Source organism: Somniosus microcephalus, chromosome 5 (genome assembly GCF_052327205.1).
Source record: "Somniosus microcephalus isolate GS21.2 chromosome 5, FLI_Smic_1.0, whole genome shotgun sequence".
Lineage (NCBI taxonomy): Eukaryota > Metazoa > Chordata > Chondrichthyes > Squaliformes > Somniosidae > Somniosus > Somniosus microcephalus.
In genome coordinates, this window is record NC_140991.1 from 206,803,449 (window position 1) to 206,826,774 (window position 23,326).

Sequence of the window (23,326 nt, forward strand, 5' to 3'; positions counted from 1 at the left end):
CGAGTGACGTTTCATCTGTCAAGAGCTTTTGACAGATGAAATGTCAGTGTTTGACGGCTCTGTGAAGCTGTCGAACACTGACAATCTATCCTCTAAGTTCAGTCCTTTCACTCAGACTGAGTTAGAGAGTTCTCCTGAGCAGAAAGCAGAAGGCTGCAACTTTTGACAGTTCAGCGGCCATTCTGCTTTCTGTGCTGGTGAGCTGAGGGACTCCCGAGACCTGAAGGGAGGAAGCCTGCAGGAAAAAGTAAAGGTAAGCAAAACTTATTAAAACACTTTATATACACACACCTCACACACTTACCTCTGCACACATGCACCCATCACTCACCTGAACATCAGACATCTCGGCCCCTCTGACCCCCGCAGACCGACGGCCCGCTTCGCTGACCCTGGCGAGGTTCAGAGCTGTCGGGAAGCCCACATTTCAGGGCTCAAAATGGGGATTCTCAAAAAAAAACTGTGTGAACTACCTGTTAACAGGCAGTTAATTGGCACTAATCCCCTTCCCGCCTCGGAGACTCGACCCAGCGCGGGTCGGGTACCTGCCTCCTGGGAAGATAGCACGGAGGCGGGTTGGGGGCGGGATGGGTACCCGCCCCCAGATACTGCCATTTTCCCGGCAGTCCCGCCTCCAAACCCGCCTTTGGCTTTTGCCAGCTCTGGGAAGGCGGGTTGGGGGCGGGATGGGTACCTGTCCCCAGATACTGCCATTTTCCCGGCAGTCCCGCCTCCAAACCCGCCTTCCCAGAGCTGGCAAAATCGTCCCCCTGATTTCAGGTCGATGACCCTTCTCAGAATTTTAAAAAAAAAAAAATTTTCACATGGCAGCTGTTGATGATTCTGCCATTCCCACTTACACTTTATCTAGATTCATCTTTTGTTTCTTAACTTGTCCCATTACCACTATCCCTTTTGTCTTTTAATCTCTCCTGCCTTCCATCTTATCACAGACCTTCCCTTTTGTTCTTTCCTCCCATCCCCCTTTCCCTGCCCCTGCACTTGCTTAAAAATGTTCCATCTCTAACCATATCAGAACAATTGCCCAAATCTTTCTGATTGACTTTCAATCCCACCTGTTTTCTCCCCATATTGCTCTGGAGAAACAGATCTAATTGCTTTTTGAGCCCATTTATATTCACTTCATTGGCCTTCCCTGGTGACCTATTACACAAATCTATTAATTCTTTTATATTTAAAAAAAACTCACCTGACTTCCCTTCTTACTTCTAACTTCCTAATTTTTCAACTTCAGTTCCTCGCTCATTGTACTTTGCCATTGTGAACAATTTGCCCAGATCAACTATATATTCCATTTTTGAAATTTGAGGCTGGCCAGATGGCTCAAAATGGTCTTTTCTGCTCTCTATATATTACTCTGTTCCTTCATAATGCTACTTCAATCTCAAAGTCTCCTCTTTTCCAAAGAGAACAAGCCCAACTTTCTTTACCTTTCCTGATACCTGAAATTCTCTTGTTTGGTCGTCTCTTCACCTTCTGTGTGAAAATAATGGCCCGGATTTTACAGTAAAAATAATGGTGAGGCTCTCAGCACTCACTGTTATTAAAGAGTAAACCAGACAATTACTTCCGGTGATCGCACATGCGCAGCTGAATGCGGAAATCAGGAAGTTGCGGTCCGAATTGTCCTGCTCCTCCAGAATCTGCGCTATACTGGTATCTCACCGAGAGAGTCGGTATTGAATGGAAGGGCGTGAAGTTCTGGTACTTGCGTACACGCCAGAAGAAGTTGGGGCTTGTCCATTTCAGTTTAAGTGAATTTTTAACGGCATGATAAGTCTTAATCTCTGGTACTGAAAATTAACTTTTACACGTGTGGAGTTTAATTCCTTCAGATTTTAATTCTTGTTGGAGATTTTTAAAAAATTAAAAAAGTAACTTTTTCTTTCTGTCTCTTATCTCTCTCTCTCAATCCCATCTTTCTTTCTCCCTATCTATTTTGTTTTATATACATGATGATTTTACATTGAATTAACTATTCTAACAAACACTTCTGCTTCAGACTCTGCATGCCACATGAAGAATTCATTAATCTGATTGGTTAAGGAGATAAACAAGCTTAGAAATTCGTGGCCACCACGAAAGCTACCGGTGCCATCATGGCCGGGGGTTAATGGGCGCCAGAAATGGTGGTGTTAGCAGGACTGAAAAATTGGTGCTTGGGACTAATAATTATTAGCCCAGCGCTAAGCTCACCGTGTAATGCCCTCCTGGTGGCGTTTCACAAGCAGCGTTGCTGCTTCAACAGCCTCTGAAAGCAAGGCTGTGATTTTGCAAAGCATTGTGGGATATTAAAAGGGCAATGCATTTTTGTTTTCTTAAAAGGGCAATGCTTTCTGAAATGATAAAAAATAAAAATGATGTAAAAATATGCAGTTTTTAGCCCTGACTGCTCAACTGCCTTCTGAAAAAAAATTAACATTAAAAAGAATTCCCAAATGGCAGTCTTCAGCACTAATAGCTGTATTCCCTTCCACACCTAAAAAAAAATGAGAAAAGTGCTTCAGCACTAACACAAATGGCTCAGCAAGCCAGGGAAGGGCACCCAGGGTCTTGCATGCAGCACTCCAGCTTTGTGCAGGGGGTCAACACTGCAAGAGAGGTCCTCTACCCACAGGGACCAGGAGGCCCTCCAGAAAGAACGATGTGGGACCACATTGCCAAGGTCGTCACGGCCTGCCGTGTTGCCCCCACCACCTGGCTCCAATGTCCAAAGGAGAGGAGAATGATGCAGAGGAAGAAGAAACACCGACACTCCCAGCCTCAGGGTCAACCAGCAAAGCCATTTGCAATGTCCCTCACTGAAAGTCAGCAGCCTTCCACCAGTCATGCTGCAGCCACTGGGACAGTACTGCATGACATCAGTAGGATAGGCAAAGGCGCACACAAGATAGTCACTGAAAGCATGAGTTGATTTCTTGATGTCATATTGAATGGATAGATGTATAAAGTTGGATTGGAAAGTTTGCTTTGTGCTGGCTTTTATTTCAGCATTGTGGCCAAGAGGACGCTGTAATGGTCAGTAACAGAGGGAAGGTAAGGTGTGGGACAAATACTGAAAGGGGAATTGGGGTTGTGGTCACTGGTACCGCCGGTGGATGATTCCATCCCGGATATCCCGGCCAGAAAGGGGCTATCTGGATTGCATCCTCCTCTTCTACTTCCTCCTCTTCTGCTTTTTCCTCCTCTGCTTCTTCCTCTTCCCTCTGCGAGCGGATGCTATAAACCTGAAATAAAATTCTGGAAATACTCAGGTCAGGCAGCATCTCGACCTGAGACGTTAATTGTTTCTATCTCCACGGATGTTGCCTGACCTGCTGAGTATTTCCAGCATTTTCTGTCTTTTCAGAGGCCTTCCTTTACTATCTGAGGCCTTGCAAGCATCCAGCAGCACTCTGCACATTTGAAAACTTTTATTGCACCAAGCCACTACTTCAATAAAAAATTTTAAATCCCGTCCAAAAGCTTAAATGCAAACTTATCTAAAACTTATCCCTTTAAGAGGTGCTGACAGTGCTTCTGTCAGTCTGCTGAATGCTGGGTATTCATGGTGAGCTTAGGACCCAGCGCTGAACTCAGCGCTAAGGTCCAAGTTCACTGAGGTGACGTTAAGTTGTCGTGACTAATGTCACTCTCAATTTACATTTCCAGGGCATGCGCTGCTATCGGCAGCACTAAGACCCTCACCAAAATGGCAGCGCTGATCCCACACCACAGAAGGGTGCTAGCGTGGCACCCACCATTTTTAGACCGGATCGTGCCGGCTACACATGGCAGTAAGTGGGCCAATTTCTAGGCCATATTTGCTTGCCCTCTTCACATAGTTTCCAGATGCCCTGTAGAGTGCATTGCACTGAAATGGCTTTCTAATCACAGCAAGTTACAGTGCAAAAGCCCATAAAAAGCCTGTGGGCCTATAAGTGTAATGAATGGCTGGCGGCGTTCGTTCGTCGCTGACCGCAAAATCCAGACCAATATCTTTGTGATGATTACTGCACACAGTACTCCATACGCAGTCTGTCAAGCACCTTGGCCTAGAAATTCAGTGGGCCTTGCGCCCACTTAGCGCCTAAAGAGGTCTTTTGCGCCGGCGGGGTGGTAGCGCTGAAATTGAGTGCAGCGGTATTGGCGGCGGTAGCCGTTAGCGCTGCGCCGGGACCGATGACGTCATCGGTGTGCGCGGTGGCCCGTAACGCCCCAAAACCGTGCCGATCCCCATATTTATTTGCGCCCGCCTCCTCCGAAGCGGGCGCAAACAGCGAACAGAAAACGGGGCCGTCCTGCTGCCATAGTGGGGCGCTTTAAAGCTGAAGGTGCGGCCGGCCGCTTTTTCGGCGGCTGCCTGCCCGCACCTCCTTCCCCGGCCTCCTCCACCCCCCCCCCCCCCGCGGCATTGCCGGCTGGTTTCCGTGGAGCCCGGCACTTCTCCGTTGTGCCGGGCTCTTTTGCCGGCACTCGCGATCGGGGCTCCGGCCGTTGCAGGCAGCTCCCCCTTAAGAGAAGGGGGAGGCCTGCAGTACCGCAGCCTGCCGCACCGCATCGGGTGGCGCTGCGGCAACTAGCGCGCCGATATTCAGTTGCAGCGCCCCAAACGGAGGCGGGCACACCCTGGTATAGCGCCCGCTTCCGAATTGGGGCGCAGAAGACGAATATACGGCGTGCGCTAATGCCTCCCCGCCCAGCGCTAACTTTTGGGCGCGAGTGAGCTGCCCGCGCCCAAGTGAATTTCTAGGCCCTTGTGCGGTAACAATATAACTTTTTTCATGATGCATTTTAAGCTGTACTGTCCAATATGGTGTACAAAATGCTTGGCTTTCACAGGTAGTGTGTAGAGGCGATTAGCAGTTGTTGACTGGTGCCTGGCTCTATACGTAATATTTATTCACTGCAATGGAAATTCAGAACATACTGTGGAAATAACTCTAGCACACAGATTGTATACCTTTGTACTTTCCCCTTTCTCTGGGTCCCAGTCCCAGGCTGAAAAGGTTGGCAGGCAAACTCTTCTTGGCTCCCTACCAATGTGCCTGTAAAACTAGATGCTAAGCACACTGGGGGAAAAAAAAATCCTTGGAATTATCTTGACTTGTCCTCTCTTTCTCGAGCAATAATATCCGTCCCACAATTAGGTGACAAAGTTTGTCAAAATATCCTGACACCTTTCCCTCCAATTCCTTTTTGTTACCATCTTGGGATGTGAATAATTTCCATCTTCTGAACACCAGAAACCAAGAAGAATTTGGTGAATAATGGATGGAAACCTTGGGGCACACATTGATATACATAACATATTACACTTAGCAAACTGCCAACATAACACTTCCAATTTAACAATCCTTCAGTAAGATTATTACTCTGGAATCCTGTTGATTCATTGCCATGGAATTGAAAGCTGAAGCCCATGAACTGATTCCATAGTTTTATGCCAGCTCTGTTTCTGGGTTATACTTGTGGAAAGTACATCTTATGGTAGTTTGAAAGCTTCATTGTATTCAAACCTTTGCTTCATTTTTTGTTTAAATGATTTTATTTTCAGCCACAGTTGTAAATTATGTTGTGCTGTTTGGTTTGCTCCTTGAATAAATAGATTTTGGTGTGTCAAAAATGAGTAATAAAATATAATATGACCTATTACAAGGCATGATTCAAAAATAGCTGAGGTTGGAATAATTGAAGTTGATAACGTACAGCAGCTTGGAATTTTTTTTATACATGGATTTTTGCAAGGCTTTTGACAAGGTCCCATATGGCATACTGGTCAGACAAGTAAAAGCACACAGGATCCAAGGGAAAGTGACAAGTTGGATCCAAAATTGACTCAGTGACAGAAAGCAAAGGGTAATGGTCAATGGGTGTTTCTGTGACTGGAACTCCAGTGGGGTTCCGCGGGGCTCAGTACTAGGTCCCTTGCTTTTTGTGGTATATATCAATGATTTAGACTTCAATGTAGGGGGCATGATTAAGAAGTTTGCAGATGATACAAAAATTGGTCGTTTGGTTGATATTGAGGAACAAAGTTGCAGACTCCAGGAAGATATCGATGGGCTAGTCAGGTGGGCATAAAAGTGGCAAATGGAATTCAATCCTGGGAAGTGTGAGAACATGGAGCAGGAGCAGGCGATATGGCACCTTGAGCCTGCTCCACCATTCAATAAGATCATGGCTGATCTTCAACCTCATCTCCACTTTCCTGCCCTATCCCTATATCCCTTGATTCCTTTAGAGTCCAAAAATCTATCTATCTCAACCTTGAATATACTCAACGACTAAGCATCCACAGCTCTTTGGGGTAGAGAATTCCAAAGTTTCACAACTCTGAGTGAAGAAATTCCTCCACATCTCAGTCTTAAATGGCTGACCCCTTATCTTGAGACTATGCCCCCTAGTTCTAGACTCTCCAGCCAGGGGAAACAATCTCTTGGCGTCTATCCTGTCAACCCGTAGAATCTTATGGGGGCAAAATTCGGTTGCTTTGTGCCTCAAAGTTTTGCAAAGCAACTAGCGCCCGAGCGTGGTGCCACTAATGCCACCTGTGAAATTCAGCAGGTGGCTAGCGGCGGCAGTAACCGGTAGCGCCCGTGGCGCTGCACCTCCAGCGATGATGTCATCGCCGTATGCAGAGTCCCGCTCGCGCCCCGGCCACCAACTTTGGTAACGCCTCCTGACTTGCCGCCAGACGCTATCTCCGACGGGGTGGGGGGGGGGGGGAAACGTATGTGCAGCTGGGATGGCGCAAATTAAAGGGGAGGTGCCGGATGGCCATTTTTGTTGCTGGCTGCCTGCCAGCGCCTGCCCCCTTTGCCATCCCCGACCTCCTGTGAAGTCCCCCTGCGGGGTGTCGGCCGTGCTCCGTAAGCCCGGCACTTCACTTGAGCGCTGGGCTCTTTTGCAGGCACCCCGATCCCTGGTGGCCCAGCTGGGCCCCGGGTTGGCTGTGCTAGGCCTCTCCCCTTTAATCAGGGGAGGAAGGCCTGCAGTACCGTGCGTGAGCGCTCCGCCTCCCTCTTGGGGCGCTACCAGTGAATTTCGGGCACGGGGGTGCTAACTTTTTCGGGGCGTGACCGAATTTTTCCCCCTATATGTTTCAATGAGATCACCTCTCCTTCACTCAGAGTATAGGCTCAATCTCTCCTCATAGGACAACCCTCTCATCCCAGGAATCTAGTAAACCTTCGTTGCACCCCTCTAAGGCAAGTATATCCTTCCTTAGATAAGAAGACCAAAACCATGCATAGCACTCCAGGTGTGGTGTCACCAAGGCCCTGTAAAATTGTAGCACGACTTCCTTACTTTTGTATTCCTACCCTCTTGTAATAAAGGCCAACGTGCCATTTGCTTTCCTAATTGCTTGCTGTACCTGCATGCTGACTCTCTGGGGGCGATTTTGCCAGCACTCAGCGGTCAGGTTTGGAAGCGGGACTGCTGGCAAAATCAAAAAGATTGGCAGCGGGTCTCGAACCCGCTTCCAACCCACCTCCAATCAATCTTCCTGGGAGTCAGGTCCCCGATTTGCGCAGGGACCCGACTCCTAGTGGTGGGAAGACGATTATAGCCACTTAACTGCCTGTTAACAGGTAAATAACAGGCAGTTAAGAGGCTTTTTCCAATTTTGACACTTCTACTGCAGGCTTCCCGACATCGGGGAAACCCCGCCAGGGTAAGTGTGGCGTGCTGTACGTCTACTGTAATGTTTGTGTATAGATGACAGCTGCAGAAGTAGTGTGAAGGATCCAATGGGACATTGGTGAGTTGCAGAGGTAAGAAAATGTTGGGAAAGTTATTTTTAATGTGTTCAGAATTTTCTGTAGGTAACAAGTTTTGAATTGTATGTGTAGTCCCACCTCATTGGGAGAATCTCTCTCGCCACTGACAGATCGCTTCTGTAACCTCACCTGCAGCTGCCATCTGTTCTGGCCTAAGGAGCGAGTCACTGAAGAGCCTGGGTGCAAGAGTTCTCCTGTGAACAGTCATTGTTGGTGTTTGCAGCACCTCAATGCTGTCAAACACTGAAAAATCAACTGTCAAAAAAATTGTGCATGGTCCCTTTAAGAAAACCGGCAGATGACGGTAGAAGAGGGCGTTAGAAGCAGAGTCTTTGGATATTTTTAAGGCAGAAGTTGATAGATTCTTGAGAAGCAAGGGGGTGAAAGGTTATCGGGGTAGGCGGGAATGTGGAGTAATCAGATCAGCCATGATCTTATTTAATGGCAGAGCAGGCTCGAGGGGCCGAGTGGCCTACTTCTGCTCCTAGAAACATTGAAACATAGAAGATAGGAGCAGGAGTAGGCCATTCTAAAATTTTTTCGTATGACGTGTCATCAAATTACGTCATCTGACACAGGGCGGGGCTTAACAGGCCAATTGACGTAAAATTAAGTCTGTGGGCCGGATGTAGTTGGGGGCGGGACTGGAACCCGGAAGGCAGCTGACCCATTCCCAAGCCGCCTCGAAGCAGAAAATCGCGGCCAAAGAGCCTGCAAAGAGATATAGACAGGTTGTGAGTAGGCAATAAAGTGGCAGATGGAGTATAATGTGGGGAAATGTGAGGTTATTCACTTTGGTAGGAAGAATAGAAAAGCAGATTTTTTTTTTTTTTTTTTTTTTTTAATGGTGAGAAACTATTAAATGTTAGTGTTCAGAGTGATTTTAGTGTCCGAGTACAAGAAACACAGAGGCTGGGATCTTACCTGAAGAGGCATGTTGGGGGCGGGACTGCTGCCTTTCGGGTTCTAGTCCCGCCCCCAGCGACATCCGACGCACAGACGTTATTTTGTGTCAATTGGCCTTGTTAAGCCCACCCTGCAGGCTTGGCGACCAGTTAAGAGAAAGCCGGTGTCAGATGACGTCAGTTGATGATGCGTCATCTGCAAGTTTTCTTAAAGGGGCCACCACCATTTCTTTTTGACAGATGATTTTTTTCAGTGTTTGACAGTATTGAGATGCTGCAAACACTGACAATTAATGTACAAAAGTGAACCCTTGCACCCAGGCTCTCCAGTGACTCTCTCCTTAGGCTAAAACAGATGGCAGCTGCAGGTGAGGTTACAGAAGCGAGCTGTCAGTGGCGAGAGAGATTCTCCCAATGAGGTGGGACTACACATACAATTCAAAACTTGTTACCTACAGAAAAGTCTAAATGCATTAAAAATGAATTTCCCAACATTTTCTTACCTCTGAAACTCACCCGCGCACCATTGGATCCTTCACACCACTTCTGCAGCTGTCATCAATGCATAAACATTACAGCAGACTCAACACGCCACAATTACCTGGCGTGGTGTCCGGACATCGGGAAGCCCGCAGAAGTGTCCAAATTTGGAAAAGCCTGTTAGCTGCCTGTTAACAAGCAGTTAAGTGGCTATAATCCTCTTCCCACTGCTAGGTGTTGGGTCTATGTGCAAATCAGGGACCTGACACTTGGGAAGATTGATTGGAGGCGGGTTGACAGCGGGTTTCCGACCCGCTGTCAATCTTTGCGATTTTGCCAGATGTAACGCCACCAAACCTGTCCCCTGAGCACCGGCCTTTGTGTCCTCCTCACAGCTTATTTTCCCACCTGGTTTTGTATCATCAGGAAACTTGGATACATTGCACTCAGTCCCATCATCTAAGTCATTAATATAGATTGTAAATAGCTGAGGCCCAAGTACTGACCCTTGCAGCACTAGTTACATTACAGCCTGCCAATCTGAAAATGACCCGTTTATCCCTACTCTCTGTTTTCTGTCGGTTAAGCAATCCTCTAGCCATGCTAATACATTACCCCAACCCCATGTGCCCTTATCTTGCATAATAACCTTTTATGTTACCTTTTTGGTACCTTTTTGATCCCCGAGACTCAGAGTTAAAAACTTAGAGCACGCCTCTGAAGTTGAGAATCACTTGCCCTTTCCAGCAACTTCTGACTTTCCATCTGAAAAGCTCTATTTTTATACCTTTTTTAGTGGTTTATCCTTAAGTTTTCTGCTGATGTAAGCTAATTATCTCTAGTCATTCTTTCTGTTGACTTCTATCTTTCTGTTGACTTCTATCTTACTGTCAGTTCAGCTGCCAACTCTCAGAATCTGGTCTGCTGTATAGTTGTTTCAAAACTTATCATAAAAAACAATATGACAGTAGTATTTATTTGATGTCATTCTTACGAAGTACTTTCATTCAATTTCTAAATCACCTCTGCTGTTTGAAAGCAGAAGTCATGTCTACCAAGTTCAATACAAACACAATGTGATTGCTTGGTGTCATCTATTGATATCATATTTTCAAAGTGTTCTGTAGGTATCTTTTACAACATGTAAATTAAAAACACTTCATCTAGGGTGTTCTTTGCATTTCTTTGCTACTTCAATTGGTTGTATTACAGACTCCTGTCCCCTTGTTCTAAGTTTAACATAAACTATTTTATGGCAGGTATTTCTTTTACTTGATGTCATCTTTTCAAAGGCACATGTTTTTTTAATATTCTGTGTTTCTGTTCGAAGTGTCAGTTTTTAACACTTTACTTGGGCATTGCTATTGTGTTGGTTCCAATGTTCAGACATAGAGGAACCTCCAGCCTGCTGTTTCAACAGGGCTGTTGTCTTAGTATTAACAATCAATTCCCATTTCAAAAGCTTGTGTGGTCACAGAATCACAGAAACCCCACAGTGCAGATAGAGGCCATTTCGGCCCATCGAGTGTTTACAACTTTTGTGTTAACGCTTCATCTTATCTCGGAAGCCTGTATTTCTGTTTACAGCTTGTGTCGTTGAGGCTTTCCAGACTTTTAAACCCAGTTTATCATGTATTAACAAAGTCAAAATTCCATTCATAGGATGGTGTATCTCTTGGAATATGGCTATTTCCTTTACATAGAGTGGATGGGAAGGACCTATTCCCTTAGCAGAGAGCTCAATAACCAGGGGGCATAGATTTAAAGTAATTGGTAGAAGGATTATAGGGGAGTTGAAGAGAATTTTTTTCACTCAGATCATCGTGAGGGTCTGGGACTCGTGTCTGAAAGGGTGGTAGAGGCAGAAACCCTCATTGCATTTAAAAAGTACTTGGATAGGCACTTGAAGTGCCGTAATCTACAAGGCTACAGACCAAGAGCTGGAAAGTGGGATTAGGCTGGATAGTTCTTTCTGCCAGCACAGAAAATATGGGCCGAATGGCCACCTTCTGTGCCGTAAACTTCTATGATTCTGTGTACTATTACAAATGCCAGTTCTATGAGTTGCAGTGCAGCACAAATAAAGAACATATGGGATCCTAAAATGCTAACCTGTTGTCCTCTACCCTACAAAACAGGCCGTCTGTTTTCTCTTTCTTCGCAACCTCCATCAAAAGTCAAAAATCTGGTGTGTAGGATTTCCTGTTTGAGGAATTCCTGACATGATCAGGCTCCTTTCTTTCCTCCACCCTCAATCTTGGATGCTCCAGGAATGCCACGTGAGGATCCGTCCTTGTCCTGTGTGCAGCCTTCAGATTCCATTTTGATATGTAAGAATTATGGGAGTATGCCATAACTCCCCTTGTGGGATTTGATTTTGAACTTTTGAAAGGTTTTATTTGATGGGTAGCAGACGAAAAGCAAGCATTCAAAAGTGTATCTTTAATCTGACTCGAATTTGTGAATTTCACGGTTATTAAAATCCGTTAGTTGGGGGAGTGGGGGATTGGAAGGAATTCATCTTTCAACAGAAAGTTATGGGTGTTGTTGGTGCTATTTTGTAACGTAAAGGATGATGTACACTGTGGTAAACCACTGTTGTTAGTATTGTTGTTCACTGTTAGTACTGTTGTTCACTCTTGCATATTGTTGTACTTGTCTGTGCATGCCTCAGCTGACTCCGCCCCTGGCTCCACCCTCATGGCTGGGTATAAAGGTCGCTGCTCAGAAGCCTCCGGCCCTTTTGGATACCAGGCAACCACAAGAGGCATGCTCTGTTCTTTGGTAATAAAAGCCTGTTTATTACTTTCTCAATCTCCAGTCTTTTGTAGCAATTGATAGTGCATCAATTTTATTACCAAAGTTAAATGTTGGCTGCGGATGCTGATCAACCGATGGCGCAAAACGCTGAGCAGCAGGCGCTGCTGCGAGCCCTCAGACCAACATGCCTGGACCTAGACCCCCAAGAAGCGGGTTCGTCGACTAAATTCGCACAATGGCTGCGTTGCTTTGAGGCGTATCTGGAAGCCTCGACCGTGACTCTTGATGAAAATAAACTGAAAATCCTGGCCTCGAAGGTGAGCCACCAAGTCTATACTTTAATCCAAGATGCGACGACCTACGCGGCGGCTATCGACCTACTGAAAGGGCAGTATGCACGCCCGGTTAACACGGTCTATGCCAGGCACCTTTTAAGATCTCGCAGACAGCAGCCCGGGGAATCGGTGGAAGCCTTCCTACGGGCACTGCGGGTACTCGGACGCGGCTGCGACTGCAAGGAAGTATCGGCCGCGGCACATGCGGAGGGACTGATACGAGACGCTTTCGTTGCGGGTCTAAGGTCCGACTACTCCCGGCAGAGGCTGCTGGAGAAGGGTGAAATAGACCTGACAAAGGCAGTGTCCCTCGCGCTCTCGCTCGACGCGGCCCACAGAAATATGGACGCTTTTTCCCCTCATCGCCCCGCGCCGTGGACGCCGCAATCTTGGGCCATGGGACCGCCACCTCCGACTGCTGCAGCGATGTCCAAGGCACAAAAATGCTATTTTTGTGGCCAAGCTAAACACCCTAGAGCACGCTGCCCCGCGAAGAATGCTACCTGCTCCGGCTGCGGGAAGAAAGGTCACTACGTTAGCGCCTGCAAAGGGAAGACCGCTAACGCCAGCAGCGCTGCGTGCGAACCGTGGGCGCAGCCATCTTGTCCGCCATCTTGGGCTCCCCCAGCCGCGTGGGGATTGGGACCGTGGGCGCCGCCATTTTGTCCGCCATCTTGGACGCCTCCGACTTCAACCACGGGGGACCCGGACTCAACCACCGCCTCATCTGACGACCACATCGACTCGCTCGACCATACGCTGGCCTCCGTGACGCTGGACCAATCTCTCCCTCATCAACTGTCCAGGTCCATGATGGATATTACGGTAAACGGCCGCGCCACTACCTGCCTTTTTGACAGCGGGAGCACGGAGAGCTTTATCCACCCCGACACGGTGCGCAGTTACTCTCTCCCGGTCCTGCCGACGCGCCATCGGATCTCTTTGGCTTCCAAAGCCCAGTCAGCGGACGTCGGTGGCTACTGTGTAGTGACCCTTTCAGTAAGGGGCACAGAATACAAAAATTTTAAACTTCTGGTCCTGCCCCATCTCTGCGCTGCCGTTCTACTGGGGTTGGATTTTCAGTGCCACCTTAAGAGTGTCACATTAGCGTATGACGGACCCCTCCCCCCACTCACAGTCTGCAGCCAGCAGCTTTTAAATCGCCCGCCGTGCACCATTTGCAGCCTCTCCACCCTTAAAGTCCCCCCCCCCTCCTTGTTCGCTAACCTCACCCGCGACTGTAAGCCCATCGCTACCAAAAGCAGGCGTTACAGTGTTGGGGATAGGAGCTTCATTAAATCTGAGGTAGCGAGACTCCTGAAGGAAGGGATTATTGAAAGTAGCACCAGCCCATGGCGAGCACAAGTGGTGGTAGTGAAGACTGGCGAAAAACAGCGCCTAGTTATTGACTACAGCCAGACGATCAATCGCTACACCCAACTAGATGCATACCCACTCCCCCGCATATCTGACATGGTCAATCAGATAGCACAATACCGGGTGTTCTCGACGATTGATCTGAAGTCGGCATACCACCAGCTCCCCATCAGGGCTGAGGACCGCCAGTACACAGCTTTTGAAGCTGACGGTCGGCTCTATCACTTTCTCAGAGTTCCCTTCGGCGTCACCAACGGAGTTTCTGTCTTCCAACGGGAGATGGACCGGATGGTTGACCAGAACGCGCTCCAGGCCACTTTCCCATATCTAGACAACGTCACCATCTGCGGCCACGACCAGCAGGACCACGACGTTAATCTAGAGAAATTCCTCCGGACGGCCCAGCGGCTGAATCTCACATACAACAAAGACAAATGTATGTTTCGTACTACGCGCCTTGCTATTCTTGGCTGCGTAGTGGAGAACGGAGTCATCGGCCCAGACCCCGATAGAATGCGCCCCCTTATGGAGCTCCCCCTCCCCCACTGCCAGAAAGCACTGAAGAGATGCCTGGGGTTTTTCTCTTACTATGCTCAGTGGGTGCCCAACTATGCGGATAAAGCCCGACCCCTCATCAAGTCCGCCTCCTTCCCCCTGACAGCAGAGGCCTGTGCAGCCTTCACTCTCATAAAAGGAGACATTGCGAAGGCCACAATGCACGCTGTGGATGAGTCCCTTCCTTTTCAAGTGGAGAGCGACGCATCCGACTTTGCCCTAGCTGCAACCCTTAACCAGGCGGGGAGACCCGTGGCCTTTTTCTCAAGGACCCTCCAGGGCCCCGAGATTCGACACTCCTCTGTCGAAAAGGAGGCCCAGGCCATTGTGGAAGCCGTGCGACATTGGCGGCATTACCTGGCCGGAAAACGATTTACCCTGCTCACTGACCAGCGTTCAGTGGCTTTTATGTTTCATAATAAGCAGCGGGGCAAAATCAAGAATGACAAGATCTTAAGGTGGAGAATCGAACTCTCCACCTACAATTACGATATCTTGTACCGGCCCGGGAAACTCAATGAGCCCCCAGATGCCCTATCACGTGGTACGTGCGCCAACGCGCAGGTTGATAGGCTACAGACCCTCCACAATGACCTCTGCCACCCGGGGGTCACCAGGTTCTTCCATTTTATCAAATCCCGTAACCTGCCCTACTCCATCGAGGAGGTCAGGACCATGACCAGGAACTGCCAGATCTGTGCCGAGTGCAAGCCGCATTTTTATAGGCCAGACAGAGCGAGCCTGATCAAAGCCACGCGCCCCTTCGAGCGGCTGAGCATCGATTTTAAAGGGCCCCTCCCCTCCTCTGACCGCAATGTGTACTTCCTCAATATAATTGATGAGTACTCCCGTTTCCCGTTTGCCATCCCTTGCTCGGACATGACCAGTACCACGGTCATTAAATGTCTGAATGACCTCTTCGCCTTGTTCGGTTTCCCTAGCTATATCCATAGCGACAGGGGCTCATCTTTTATGAGCGACGAACTTCGGCAGTACCTGCTCGCGAGAGGCATTGCTACAAGCAGGACCACCAGCTACAACCCCCGGGGTAACGGCCAGGTGGAAAGGGAGAATGCGACAGTCTGGAAGGCAGTCCTTTTAAACTTAAAATCTAAGGGCCTTCCGACCTCCCGCTGGCAGGAGGTCCTCCCTGCGGCGCTCCATTCCATTCGGTCGCTGCTCTGTACACCCACCAATGCCACTCCTCACGAGAGAATGTTCTCCTTCCCCAGGAAGTCCACGTCGGGGATTTCGCTACCAACATGGCTGACTTCTCCAGGTCCCGTCCTACTGCGGAAGCACGTGAGGACCCATAAGGCGGACCCCCTGGTCGAGAGGGTGAGCCTCCTCCACGCCAACCCGCAGTATGCTTACGTGGTGTACCCGGACGGGCGGGAGGACACAGTCTCCATTCGAGACCTCGCACCTGCAGGTGCTCCTGAAACACCCTCTTCGCCACCCACCGCTACTCCTGCCTACCCCCAGGACACAGTCCCCGCACGAGACCTCGCACCTTCGGGTGCCTCTGAGAGACCACCATCGCTACCTCCCATTACCCATGCTCTGACCCCTGTAGACGGCATGCAGCAGCCCCAGGGTCCGCCACCTGCTACACCTCCTCTGAACGAGACACCGGGTTCACCGTTGGATGCTGCACCATCACCGCCGCTGCTGCGACGCTCAGGACGGCTTACAAGGCCTCCTGATAGACTTCAGTACACGAATTTTTAGTGCACTTCACCCCGCCGGACTCAATTCTAAACAAGGGGTGAATGTGGTAAACCACTGTTGTTAGTATTGTTGTTCACTGTTAGTACTGTTGTTCACTCTTGCATATTGTTGTACTTGTCTGTGCATGCCTCAGCTGACTCCGCCCCTGGCTCCACCCTCATGGCTGGGTATAAAGGTCGCTGCTCAGAAGCCTCCGGCCCTTTTGGATACCAGGCAACCACAAGAGGCATGCTCTGTTCTTTGGTAATAAAAGCCTGTTTATTACTTTCTCAATCTCCAGTCTTTTGTAGCAATTGATAGTGCATCATACACCGTCTACTCCAGAACCAGACATGGCAATATACATCATTGGTGAGTAGCGTGGCACATATTGGTATTTCTGCCCTATAAGGTTTACATACTGTTCACAATGCATTCCTGTGTCATTCACAATAAAAATGACAGGGAATATGAAGGAATGAGATCATATAAATGTCGTAATGTCTGAGCAAAAGTAATGTTGACAGGTGGAGACATTGCACTTAGTGTTATTACAAGAAATTGTGTTTGGATGATCTTCCACAAATGATTTTCTGTTGCTAGTCAGATGTTAAAGTCAAATTCCTTTTACCTTGTGTACTTTCTATGATTACTAATCAATCTCTTGTAGGGCTGTACACTGGCAGTGAAAAGCCAAGTGCAGTCTTCAAATCAGGTGGGGTTAAATGGGCCAGGGCAGAGGGAGGATTGTAACAAAGCAAAGGAAGCCAGAAGAGGTCAAATGGGGAAGGTAGAGAAGAGTGGGGATGAAAAGGGAAGTTAGAGCAGGGATAGAGCATAGGGGTGGTGTGGGACAGGGGCAAGGGGAGTACACTTTCATTTTCTCTTACATTTTGTCAATTGGTTATTTCTAACATCTGCTTAATCCACGCCTTTTAACTAATCTTATGTGATGTAATGCAATTCATATTGTAAACAATTTTGTATACTACAGGATCTTAAAATCTTCCATGATACTTAATGTAGTCCCTGGTATTTTTAACAGGAGCCATTGGATCAAAATTACTTTGGTAACTATTTATCACGTCCAGAAGTGAGGAGCTCTATTCATGTGGGAAATCTTCCCTTCCATGATGGATCAGAAGTGGAGAAACATCTGTTGGAGGATATTATGCAATCAGTGAAGCCATGGGTAGCCATGTTAATGAATAATTATAGGGTAAGAGTCACTTCTGTACAGATGAGGTCAGTATAACAATTCTCAAAATATAAATTTTGGTATATTTATTATGGATTGATAGAAACTGTTCTTTGTGAGTATAGCCCCCATGTTTTGGCTAACTTGTAGAACAATAGAGTGGTGGGACATAAAACAACAATAACTTGCATTTATATTGTCTTTCCCTCGGGCGTGTTTGAAGGTGCGGCAGCGACCCGACCAGCAGAGGCGGGCAACCTAATTCCAATCATTATCAGCTTATCAGACCCTTAAGAGCGTTTTTCAGCTTAGCTTTCGAATTTCCCTGGCTGCCCACGGGATTCACACAGCTCGGGAACCACGTCTGTCAGTCTGAGGCGGGAGTTGAGTGGCCATTGCTCCAGCTGATTAGATGACAGCATGAAATGTACTATAAAACCTCCCACCTCACAGCTGATCACTCTCCTCAGGCAGAAGCTGTTGCTGACTGCATTCCCAGCACACATTTAGGTTTCTACAGGCTGCAAGTGCTTCCAGCAAAATTGCCATCCAGTCTCACCTCATTGTTACAACCTATCACACCATTGACCGCTTGCTCCTCTGATCTCTACTTCACCTGCCATGTATTCCATCAGCATGGGTCATAGAGCAGACAATAGGCATGCTCAAAATGCACTTCAGATGTGTTGACAGATCTGGAGGAACCCTTCGGTACGCGCCAGCCAGGGTCTTCAAAATCATCGTGGTCTGCTGTGCCCTGCACAACATAGTGCAGTAGCGAGAATTTGCGCTGCATGAGGAGCAAGGCACTGAGCGCACAGCCTCTTCAGAGAAGGAGGAGGAGGGCCAGGGATGACCTCATCATGTCCAGATTTACTTAACATTATGCAGTACACCCATATGGTTGCCACATGCTGCGCCAGGTTGGCACCACCCCACAGCAACACCATAAAGGATCCCTACAATGACCAAGCCATTCCTTTCACACTGTCCACCATTACTGGAGGTACCGTTATGTCTCACCATTGCAGCTCACTAAGCCACTTCCAAAGGTGCTCAGAAATGTGTCCAAGGTGGGAAAGTGGTGAAAATAAAGATTTTTATGGTTGACAATACCTTAACGGAAACTTGACAGTAACTTTGACTACTCTTGTGAATCTGCTTGTGTGTCATCTTTCTCTTCCGTGTGCTTCTACGAGGTGCTACCCCTGTGGCTTCAGCAGTGGTAGAGGCAGCCTGTTCACTTCCCTGCTGCGACTGCTTGGACACTCTTGCCAGGTGTCCTCTGGGTTTTGGAGCCTGTGATGGCCCCGCCAAAGACTGCTCCGCCTGTGACTGCGATCGCGATCCAAGGAGCCATCTGGGGCTCTGACTAAGGGGGTGGCAACAGGGGAGAAGTGTCAGCGCTTTGAGAGGAGCCCACACTTCCATGGCCCCGCTCATCATCATCCCTGTCATGGGTCACCCGCACTTTCCTGCTAGCAAGGAGATGGAGAGCACGTTGCTGCACATCAGTGGGGCCATGAGGATCCACGTCTACGCTGACATCCTTCCTAGAGAGACGATCTATGAGCCACTGCCATCTATTTTCCATAGATAGCCATCTATTTTCCATAGAGACCATGTGCTCCTGTGAGTGGCGCATTAGCTGCTCCATGTAAATGGCCAACAGACCCAGTGACAACACTACCTCGTGTGGGACCCACCGAGGTGTGCGTCTCTGCACTGGTGCTAGCTGCACTTATGTCTTGTGACGCTTTGCCCTCGGAGGCTGGAGGCTCCTCTGAGGAGTCATCTTCCTTTTCCTCTGGGACAGTGGGGGGCGCTCTTGATGCATCTGTATGAGAGTAAGGAGATTAGTTAAATATGCCATATGAAGAATGGGTACACATACCATTTATGCATATGATGACAGTCCCCATATGAGTGACTGATGTACGCCATGTAGCTGTATGATATGTAATTCTGTCACCAGGTTGCTGAGATGTCCCCCTCTCACCGTCTCCCACCTCCAGCTGCTCGACCACTCCCGATGCTTCCAACGCAGCCCCCTCTGCTGTTGTGCGGGTGGCAAATGATGGAGGCCCACCTCCAGTTCTCTCCCCCTCCCTCTTATTGTGCCCTATTCTGCAAAGAGGAAAAGAAGGTTGAGTGAGAGTGATGGAATGAGTGTAAGGAATGGATGGGTTACATCTTTAGAGGGTGACTATGATGGATGGGGATGGCAATGATAAGTGGCCTCCTTGCGAGTTGTTAGTTGGTATGATTACATTAGGATGAGGGTGAGTGTGAGAGGTAGCTGCTAAGATGGGGATGTAATAATGTAGATGAGGGATGGGTGGATGTGCCAGGTATGTTGGTGTGAGCAAGGATGTGCAGGAGTAGGGTTGGGAAGGCAGAGTGATGGGGATGCGATGAGAGGCACAGCAGGATGAAGTTGAATGTGGCTTTGTACTCCGCTATCCTAATGAGATCATTGAAATGTTTCCGGTACTGCACCCAGGTCCTCCTGACAACATACCCTGCTGTTGACCTCCTCTGCAATTTGGAGCTAGGCTCTTTTTGTCTCTTGGGGAGGTCTCTTCCACCCATTGGAAGAGAAGAGGACCTCCCTGCATGCTCTGACTCCCTCCACAAGCATATGGAGGGAGTCATCGGAGAACCTGGGTGCAGCCCTCGGCCTCTGTGCAGCCATCTCGATAACTGTTTGGAGCAATCAAAAGGTCCAGTGTGCTGCCTGCACACTCCTAGATGAATCTTCAAATGCAATGTGGCCATGGCTCCTTTAAATATCCCGGCTGAAAACGCATCATCGATGATGTCATCAGACCCGCACCATTTAATAGGGCCAGGTAACGCGCAGGGCGGGCTTAATGGGCCCCATTAGCGCAAAGTCGATTTTCTGCAGTGGGATGGAAGCAACAACAGGGTCACGACCCGCCACACCGACCACCCGCACCCGACCCGCCCAGGTACAGAAAATTCCAGCCAGAGGTGTAATGAAAGAAATGGCTACTGAAGCAAAGAAGGATATATTAGGTGGGGATATTAAAAGATTGGACAACGAGGTGGGTTTTTAGGTGGGCCTTAAAGGAAGACTGGGAGATGGAGGTGGCGAAGTTTAGGGAGGGAATTCCAGAGCATGGTGCCACCAGCAGAAGCCATGGCTGCCTACGGTTTGACAAAGGGAAGAGGCGATGCACATGAGAATGGAGTCAGAGAAACATGGTGTGGGTGGGGTTAAAGCACTGGAGGAGGCTACAGAGATATGTAGGGATGAGGCTGTGGAGCAACTTAAACAACAAAGATGAGTTTAATTTGAGGTGAAGGGGAACTGGGAGCCAGTTTTAAAAGCAGGTGGACAGTACCTAAGGAGAGGGAACCATTTACAAAGTTAGCTAGCTTGGAGGACAGGAATTAAAGTTGGGTGGTCAACAGCTTAGTGGGAATGACTTCAAGTGAGCAGGAGATAGGTCTCATGGATGAAATGAGCTTATCTATATATATATATAAAAGGATACTTCTGTCTGTCATTCCATCTGTCTGTCTGTCTTGAATAAACTCGAAAGTTATAGAGCGTAACTACACATGCGTTACGTCGAAAGAAAGCTGACGATTCCAGAACCGTCCTAAGCGTATTTACTTTTCGGTCGGACTAAAATTGTTCGCGCGTTATGCAAAACACCTTCAAAATTAAACTCATTATCTGCTAATAGCATTGATTGACTGACGTCAAGGTCGACCAATCCTTAGCCGTCACGATTGACCAATCCTACAGTTCAGTCGCCTGATGGTTGGCCAATCACTGCGTCTGTGGGTGGGACTAATGCTTTTCAACTCGGGCATCGGGCAGCCATTGCTTCACTACTTCCAGCTCAAAATCTGCTAATCCAGCTTTGAAAAAGTTAGTATCTCTTATAAAACGTTTTTGGTAAATGTGATGTTATTTTTAAAAGTACTTTCACTTTCATCTTTGAAGCTATTAAAAGGTAGAAATGTTGCCCGGCAGCAGATTCACAGAGGGACACAGACAGGCCCCAAAGCCTGGGACTCGATTTAAAATGTTGCCCGGCAGCAGATTCGCACAGGGACAGACAGACAGGCCCCAAAGCCTGCGACTCAATTTAAACCGCCTGGCCCAAAACAGCCCTGGCAACGCCGGGGCCCCCCCAGCTAGTAGAGAATAGATGGGAGAGAAACTAGAAAGGGAAAGAGATGGGGGTCATAGTTAGGCTAGAGGGGGATCTGAGGGGAGTTTTGGCTTAAGTGAGTAAATGAAAGGGAGGGAAACAGTAGAGGTAGCTGAACAGATTGATTCCATCTTGGTAACAAAGAAGTGATGAGCTCCTTGCACTTGTTGGAAGTGAGGATGGCGGGTTAGGAAGGAGTGTTTAAAAAGACGAATGATCCTAGGGTAGTGGGTGGTTTTAAGAGGGGAGTGAGGTCCAGTAGAGATTGATATGGTCCAGCCAGATCTTGTGATGAATGCTAAGCCAGTTACGTTCAATCTGTGCCTCTTGGACTTGAGAGAACAAAACTGAGTACCATACTAGGAGTGGTGGCCAGGATAGGAAATAGCAACGGTTTTGCTGGAGACTAGGGCACCAGGCGTGGAGATGAGGGAGTGGTTGAGTTAATCAACAGCTGCAGAAGTATCTTGGTGAATGTCTAGGTAGTTGAGAGTTTGATAGTGCAGTTGTAAGTGACTTGGGGGTAGAGTTTCTCCAGGGGTGGACACAGACAAGTGGAGTTGGAAAAGGGTAGGGGGATGGGGTGGTTAGAAATAAAAGGAAGTGATCAAAGATGGCATTATCAGTAATCAAGACCACAAGAGTTGAGAGGTCATGGGAAATGATGAGGTTGAGTTCGTGGCTGTGAATATAGGTAGGAGAGTTTATATGGAGTGGGAGGTTTAGTGAGGATAGGAGGCTAGTGAATTCAGGGAAGAGAGGGCAAGATAGACAGAGATGGAGATTGAAATCTCTCGGGATGCAAAGTTGCTCCATGCAGAGGCTTAGAAGAAAGGAAGGAGGGTATCTCAGGGTGAAACTTGGAATGAGGGTTGGAGGGCTGGCAGACAATGGAGATTTTAAAGGAGAGACGAGAGACGGGTGAGATGCTTGAAGGAGGTGGAGGTGCCAGAAGAGTAGGGAGAAACCAAGGTTTGACATGGTGATGAGGGCCACACGGTTACTGTGGCAGTTTGTGTGGGACAAGTGGTGAAATGTGTAGTCAGGCAGGAGGCTTCAATAAGTGGAAACTGAAACACATGGATGCATGATGTGTAATATACACAAATCAGTGGTAATATTTGGTTATGTTTGATTTGGTTCATGGTTTTTGTCTTTAAAAGCACAATTACTAATCACTCAAAGGTGCATATTTAACCTTTTTGGATCAAACTAACAAGTGTAGCACAGTCCATAACTATGTAAACTTTACAACAGCTAACCATATTGGAAATAACTATCATTTTACATTTATCATTTCTCATCCTGTTAAGGTGACTGCAGGTGATGCAAGTTCAGTTCAAGTACTGTATAAAAAATTAATATCGGGAACTTTTATGGTTTTTGTTTCTTTTATTCTGATCAGGCGCAACCAAATTTAAAGAAAGGAAGAAAGACTTGCTTTTATGTAGTGCCTTTCATAAGCTCGGGATGTCCCAAAGCACTTTACAGCCAATGGAGTACTTTTGAAGAGTAGTCGCTTTTGTAATGTAGGAAACGTGGCAGCAAGGGTCCCACAAACAGCTTATGCGATAATGACATCTGTTTTAGTGGTGTTGGTTGAGGGAGAAATATACTGGGGAGAACTCCCCTGCTCTTCTTCAAAATAGTGTCACGGGATCTTTTACATCCACCTGAGAGGGCAGATGGGGCTTTGGTTTAGTGTCTCATCCAAAAGATAGCAGTTCAGTACTGCACTGAAGTGTCAGCTTAGATTATGTGCTCAAGTCTCTGGAATGGGACTTGAACCCACAACCTTCTGATTCAGAGGCGAGAGTGCTACTAATTGAGCCACAGCTGACGCACAATTTAATGTGCATATGACAATATTTGTCATTTTAACGCTCAGCCTGGAAAATGTTATTGACAAACAAATAAAGGTGTCTGCGGAGTAATTGAACAGTTATGCCCATGCCATTCTAGACAGGGGTAATGATACTTAAATACTGTAATGGGTGAATATCCAGAATAAAAACTGTTAATGTGGGAAATA

At 47.8% G+C, this 23,326-nt stretch overlaps 1 protein-coding gene across 5 annotated transcripts in view; it reads left to right on the top strand.

The window, feature by feature from the left end:
• cpvl (carboxypeptidase vitellogenic like) overlaps positions 1 to 23,326 on the top strand; it is a 122,456-nt gene that overhangs the window by 65,061 nt on the left and 34,069 nt on the right. For 4 of the 5 annotated variants that reach the window (XM_085988617.1, XM_085988613.1, XM_085988614.1 and 1 more), the window contains one exon: positions 16,952 to 17,125. The exons of the other annotated variant lie outside the window; for it this stretch is intronic. In XM_085988617.1, the coding sequence (XP_085844743.1) occupies positions 16,952 to 17,125 (174 nt within the window). The remainder of the gene's footprint in view (positions 1 to 16,951; positions 17,126 to 23,326) is intronic. 5 annotated transcript variants of the gene reach the window in all.